This window comes from Abrus precatorius, unplaced genomic scaffold, assembly GCF_003935025.1.
Source record: "Abrus precatorius isolate BTA unplaced genomic scaffold, Abrus_2018 Scaffold10, whole genome shotgun sequence".
NCBI classification, from domain to species: Eukaryota; Viridiplantae; Streptophyta; class Magnoliopsida; order Fabales; family Fabaceae; genus Abrus; species Abrus precatorius.
In genome coordinates this window covers 12,344,518-12,346,339 of record NW_020874292.1, presented here as the reverse complement: position 1 = coordinate 12,346,339, position 1,822 = coordinate 12,344,518, and the positions used below count along the sequence as shown (strand labels likewise).

General features: G+C 37.7%; 1 protein-coding gene across 1 annotated transcript; it reads left to right on the top strand.

The window, feature by feature from the left end:
• The first annotated feature begins 250 nt into the window (after positions 1–250).
• LOC113852848 (pectinesterase 3) lies at positions 251–1,458 on the top strand. The gene has a single exon (XM_027483234.1). It carries the CDS (start codon positions 274–276, stop codon positions 1,027–1,029), a length of 756 nt encoding a protein of 251 aa, XP_027339035.1. The 5' UTR covers positions 251–273; the 3' UTR covers positions 1,030–1,458.
• Positions 1,459–1,822: the final 364 nt, after the last annotated feature.

The following is a 1,822-nucleotide window of genomic DNA, read 5'->3' as shown; positions in this document are numbered from 1 at the left end:
TCTAATCGACTTTGTTGTGCTGCCATAAAAAATTTAGATATATTAAATTAAAAATAATTTTAATCAATTTTTATTTAATTTAAATTAAAAAAAATTGTAAATTTTTTATTCTATTATATATACGTAATATCTTATTCTTTTTATTTTATTTATGTAAAAAATCTACTGTTTTCAAAAAGTGTTTTACTAATGATCATTTTTATGTGGGGGAAGGGATACCGTGTTGACTAAGCTATTACCCTAGCAATTGGTTTGATTTTGGTTGAAATAAAGATGCTCCCATTTGCGAATCCATTGAACCCCAAACCAGAAAGGGGAAAAAAGCAAAATCAGAGAGACATGGATTCTCTGAAGATGATCAAAGGGTACGGCAAAGTACAACACGATCAAAGCCACCTCGAAGACCAACAACAACATCGTAACCCCAAATCCTCAAAACCCTTCATCGCCACCTTTTCCATCTTCGCCGTCCTCTTCCTCACTCTCACCGTCGCATTCGCCTTCGTTTCACTTGTCCACCACACCAGCACCGAGTCAAACCAACATCATCTCAACTCGGCCGACTCAATCCGAGTTGTTTGCAACGTGACTCGCTACCCCGCCTCCTGCCTCGCCGCCATCTCACCCTCCGCCAACGCCACCGACCCAGAAGCCATCCTCGCCCTCTCTCTACGCGCCTCCCTCCACGCGCTCTCCACGCTCGCTTCTTCGCTTGGAACCAAGGGACACGCGCTCGCCGATTGCAAAGACCTGATGGACGACGCGCTGAGTCGACTCAACGACTCGCTTTCGACGATGGCGGCGCCGCCGCTGACGGAGGCAAAGATCGCCGACGTCCAAACGTTGGTGAGCGCGTCCATGACGGATCAGCAAACATGCCTTGACGGGTTGGAAGAGGTGGGTGACGTGGCAGCTCTTGCGTATATGAAAAAATCGATGCAAAGGTGCAGTGAGTACACCAGTAACAGCTTAGCCATTGTTGCTAATATTCACAACTTGTTACGCCAATTCCATACTCCACTCCATTGAATTTGAGTTTTTCATTTATGCCTTTTTTTTGTGGTTTTCTTATTTTTTGTTTAATTTTGCAGAAGGGTTTGGATTTTGTGTATTGTTTATGGGGTGTGAATGTGTGACCTTTGGTTGTATAAAAATGTATGTAGCTATGAAAAGTGTTGTGATGGTTGACAAAATTGTAGAGTTCAATGTTAATGCGGCAGTTGAAATGGACCGTATTGTAAGTGAGGGGAGGGAATTGAAAGCAGAGAGACGGAAAGATGAAATTGTTTATAGATATGCTTGTTGAAATATTTCTTTAATTGAGAGTTTTAATTAGTTGAAATAACTAAAGATCTAAACTTGTTGTACATGCAATCTTCATGATATGATTTAAAGGCTGTTTATTCTGTTAAATCAGGTTATAGGTGTGGGAAAGGAAATACAATAAATCAAACCAAAGTTTTGAATCAAGTCTTTAATTTCGGATAGCCGCAAGGTTGATTCCTAAAATGCTATTAGTAAATCAGGTTACGACCGTTATTTAAAAATAACAATTTTTTTCTTCTATATTGTTTATTGTCTAATGTAAGTTGAGACTCATCAACCCTCGCAATAACTCTTTTAAGTTAAATTATCAATATCAAAGATTAATTTATCTTTAACATTATTTATTTTTTTCTCTCATTTTTTCAATCAATCGCTCATTGCAATTATCAATATTATTTAAAATAATAAGATTAGTCTCGTTAGAATTGTTATAACAATTTAGCATATTTTGATTATACTTTATATAAACTAAATTTTGCAACTTCTGACTTTTTAA